Source organism: Dreissena polymorpha, chromosome 6 (assembly GCF_020536995.1).
Source record: "Dreissena polymorpha isolate Duluth1 chromosome 6, UMN_Dpol_1.0, whole genome shotgun sequence".
Taxonomy (NCBI): Eukaryota; Metazoa; Mollusca; class Bivalvia; order Myida; family Dreissenidae; genus Dreissena; species Dreissena polymorpha.
In genome coordinates, this window is record NC_068360.1 from 29885598 (window position 1) to 29890597 (window position 5000).

At 34.0% G+C, this 5000-nt stretch overlaps 1 protein-coding gene across 1 annotated transcript in view; it reads left to right on the plus strand.

Annotated features, from left to right (window-relative positions):
- Positions 1 to 5000, plus strand: part of LOC127836393 (uncharacterized) — a 12482-nt gene that overhangs the window by 3008 nt on the left and 4474 nt on the right. The window contains exons 6-8 of the mRNA XM_052363003.1: positions 1706 to 1846; positions 2508 to 2538; positions 3771 to 4327. Of these exons, the coding sequence (XP_052218963.1) occupies positions 1706 to 1846; positions 2508 to 2538; positions 3771 to 4327 (729 nt within the window). The remainder of the gene's footprint in view (positions 1 to 1705; positions 1847 to 2507; positions 2539 to 3770; positions 4328 to 5000) is intronic.

A 5000-nucleotide genomic window follows, 5' to 3' on the forward strand; every position in this document is an offset into this window, starting at 1 on the left:
TAAGTTTTAAGTTACAAATCTTTCTGTGTTTACATGTTGAGATGCATGAACTCTTAAAGACTTTTTTAACGCAATACTTTTCAAATTGTGTATGAATTAAGATTTTGATTTAACATTTTACATGTGATCATTTTACTACATTATATACATGGTTACCCTGAAATAATTCATCCGTGACGATTGTACATTTGCCACGTGGGGTAGGTATGGTTTCACCTTTCTTCACCTAGAAATGGTTATACGCGATATTATTCTAATTTAATTTCTATTGCATCATTGTAGATGGGTTCTTACACCAGGAAGCCATAAAACTAATTCGAAAAACAATTTAAATCGTATGAATACTCCAAAACCCAATCGCGCAATAGGCATATTGCAGGCCGGTCAGCCATTAAGACGTTACACTATTTCCACATGCACAAGATGAACCTTTACAAATCCTAGATATGTCAGATAGTCAGATAGCCATGGATCCGATGAATTATTGTATCGTGAGCTGGCACAAAATGTAGTCAAAATGATCACAAGTACAATTTGAAATCAAAATCTTTGCTTATAATTTAAATATTCAAGTTTGAAAAGTGTTGCGTTAAGTATCCAAGTGATTATGAGGACCATCATCGTAAATATGCTATGCTTATACGAGCCTAAATGTTTAATACTAGGTCAGTCACGGTCACTTAGTGAGGCCCATAAATACTATATTTTAGAAGTAAGTTTATTAAGCGTTGTATGTTTGGCAAATATAGGGAGATTTATAGTTTAACGCGTAGAAATAAAACAAAGTATCATGATTTTCCAACACAACAACGCAGCCTATCCATAGCGGGTATTTATTCGCCGTTAAACAACAATGCGACATAAATAATTTCTTTTATAACAGAAAGATCAGCACATTTCTAAAGTTTAGATTATATCTCTACAATCAACATGTGACTATTTGTTCGTACAGAGCTAATATATTGTTTGGACACATCAAGTGTACAAGTTTCAGGAGAGCAATGACTTTAGCGTGGAACAATCAAAAGGAAATTATTTCGCCTTTCTTTGCTGTTTTCATGCGGATGAATATTCAATAACAGATGTCGACATTTCGTATAAAACTGGGATTGTTTAAATGATGCCATGATCAAAAACAGTCTTCGGCACATGTGTATTGATAGCAGCGTTATAATGCGTAATGTCGAAAATGAACTAATTCTATACAACATTTTAATTGTCACGGTCTAAACTTGGTCACGTAAGGGGAGAGGTTGTGTTGCGGCCCGGTTAACACAGTCGGGAGAGCACTCGCCCTGTAAGCGAGGTGTCCCGTGTTCGAGTCCCGGACTGGCCGCACAATTTTCTCACCCGTGACATAATGTTCTATTCATCACAGCACCTTTTATTTGAAATGATGCTCCTGGCCCGTTTTTACCGTCGGTAACTTAGAACTGAGAACATATATACAGACTTTAAATTGCAATGGTATAATAATGCTTTAAAATGTTGTCAAAATTGGTACTTAACGCCTTCAATTGCAAAAGTATTCATGATCAATTGACATATTGCAGCCTGTATATAATAATTTGCAAATTCCAAAGTATATTCTCATTGGTCTAAGCCTATTCTATATTCTTAAGTCTCGAATTGATTAGTGTATACATATTCTAGTATTTAAAGGCTCTGACGATTACATTGAATTCATGTTAAACACTCTTCACAGATCGAGGCAACGATGCAGCTGCTGTAAGTTTCCAATGCAGCGTCAACTTTCAAAACGAAAATGAGGCTGCCGGCTTTAATAATGTTACTAACGCTGAATCTCTTGCAGGGCCAAATGTCAACATCAATACCTCATGCACAGGTTGTATACGACTTTTATTAAAACCAGTCAAAACAATATTCACCCTTTACTCGCATGTTAATATGAGCACATTACTATGAGATGTCAGGTATATCCATTATGTAAAAACCGATGAAGAGAATTTAATAAATAGAGGATATTTGTTGGATTTGTTGGGATATCTATTTTAATTTACGAGTGATCAAAAAAAAAAATATATAACCATAAGTGATTTAAAATCAAAATTCCATCAAATCCAACAAATTGTATTTTAATTGTATTCTTACTAATGATTATATTTGTATTTTTGCCATTCCGGACAATACAATTTCTCGTTGTGTGCCCCCAATATATTTTAAAAGAAGCTCGTCCGTATGTTGTTAAAAACATCAAAGCAGAGTAGTCGCCCTTGGTAAAAATGCCTTTAATTGGGGGTCACAATGGAAAAAACAAAGATATCTTAAAATAGTACCGGTAAAACAATGACAATTATCTTGGACCCAGATAACGAGGATCCGTTGTATAACTTCATCAAGAACAATGATACGAAGCGACCACGTATGTTGCTATTATCACATGATATAACAACGAGTATTTATTGACTGTAATGTTTGCAAAGAAAAGAAGGCGTTGTTTAAAAAAGTATTACAAATACTCATATATTTCATTTTTCTTATTTCAGCGGATGGGGCGTGCGGCTACAACGCACACGGGTATGTTAGCATGCCCTTGTACAAAATACGCAGATTAAACAAATTATTTCTCTCTTTATAATATTTCTGGAGTTTTATGATTTCTCAATTTGTAAGAACGCCTCGTTCAAATATTGCATTTATAAAGTCAAGTGTTCATTTAAACCTTCATCTAGGGTTGTTTTAGTTAAAAATATGTAAATAAATATATACACTTGGAGACTTTTCTTACGCAAAACGTATTCAAATCAATATAGCACCCTTATTTTAAAACGGATTTTGTTGAACTTTGGACTCGGAATAAATCAACACATATACTAAATGTAAATTTAATTGAAATTGATCATTATTAAAATATGAAACATAACAAACAAACAAAATAACTGAAAAAGTAAAATTCTCATATTAGTAAATCGCAAAATAATAATGTGAAAAGGAAAACACATTAACTTACACGTCTTAATGACCGACCGGTTTGCAACATTGCGCTCATAAATATTCATACGAGCCATCTTGTTTTTCTAATAAATTTATGTTTTCATGGTGTAATAACCCACCGAGAATGACGAAATTGAAATTAAAGCGGAATTATATAGCGTTGTACTTCACTCGGTGACTTTTCGAACGCAGCTTTTTTTCAAACTTAAATATCTCAGTTGTTAGTAAATATTTTGTTTTATTTGTACATGTGATTATTTGACTACAGTATGTGCCAGCAAACAAAAAAATAATGCATCCGTGACGATCGGTTGCTTCAGCAAGTGGGGAAGATTGCGCTCCTGAAATTGTATACGATATTTTTGATTTTTAAATTAATTTTATGTTTTCCTGGTGTATCAACCCATCTTAAATAAAAAAATTGAAATACAATTAGAATCATATCGCGTTTCACCATTTTCACGTGCAAAAAGATGAAACCACACCTACCCAACGTGCAAAAGCGCCCGATTTTAACGAATGCATGATTTACCGTTACCATGCACAGACTATAGTCAAATGATCAATTTTAAATCAAAATCTTAACCAATTACTGATGTTTTCAAGTTTGAAAAGCATTGCGTTAGAAAAGTCCCCAAGTGTATATATGTATATGAATGCCGTGTTTGTCCCACGCTACTTGTCCCTCTGCTAACGTTTATCTTTAATGAGATATTAATGGTCTAGTTTTTTTCTTGGTTACATTTAGTTCAGACTTTATTTGTGCAACGAATGAACATCGTGTATTAAATAATAGTTGACAAGTTACCTTTTAGGAACATCAAGATTCCTAATACTTTACACAAGGAAGATCAACTTTATTCACACGTGACCAATGATCCTCATGATCACGCATGTGCTGACATTGACGATTTTTATCCAACCATCAGCACTGGAAAACCCCCATATTATTCGACAGGTGAAGATGACGCACCTTGCACAACTGTGTATGATGAGGATCCTCTTTACACAGCTGTTAGGAAGGAGAAACCCGTCAAGGAGAAAAGTATGAGCAACGACAATGATTCAATTTATTCATTCGTGAACAATGATGTCCAACCTTTTGTAAGAGCTTTCAAAGAAATTTCACATCATATTAATAGTGATCAATCAACTTTTGCATCTGTGACCGCCACAAATGACCCGCTGTATTCAACTGTGAACAAGAAAGGTCTACTTGAACCAACTGACAGCAAAAAGAACGACCCATTTGACCCACAAGAGAATCCAAATGAAGAAGATTACATCGCCTTAAAGACGACGTTTCCACTAAATACTGATCGTCAGAAGGAGGAGCCACCCTATTCAGTTGTTCAAAAGAAGAACACTAGAGGTACTAAGTCACATTTTGTAGATATACGTTGTTGTTTAAATAGTTCTAGGTGTACCAAGTATGATTTAATTCAAATATTAATTCAAATTTTAAAAATATTAAAAATAGCATGATGATCGTATGATTCAGATTGGTGTACTAATTAACAACAATTTCAGAAATGTATGTATAGGTCGGTATACACGTACACACAAGAACATATGACTGCTTTAAAAACGATAACAAGTATACGTGTAGGAAAAAGAAATAACAATATAACAGTGATCAACGAAAGAGAATCAATAGTAGTACATGGAGATCAGCCAGTGAATTTTGGAAATTATTTAAACATACACTTGAGCACAAAACTCAGATACGTCTCCTTAAAACGAATAGCATGATTACTTCAGTGGATTAGCGGACGAAGGTTACGGAAATATTCATTCGTTTGTTGCCGAAATTGTCTTACATGAATTTGATACTAGGCAAAATACAGTACCTTTGTACCTCAAGCAAGAAAATCCTTTATCGACAGAAGAAATAATTAAGGCAACAAAATGGTTTAAACTAATAAAGCGCATGCGTATGACAATATTATACATGCAAACTGTACATAAACAATGGGTGCCATCACCAAGCCGTTAGAAGTATTGTTTAATTACATACTAGATAGGATGCGTTTTCAACGAAGCTG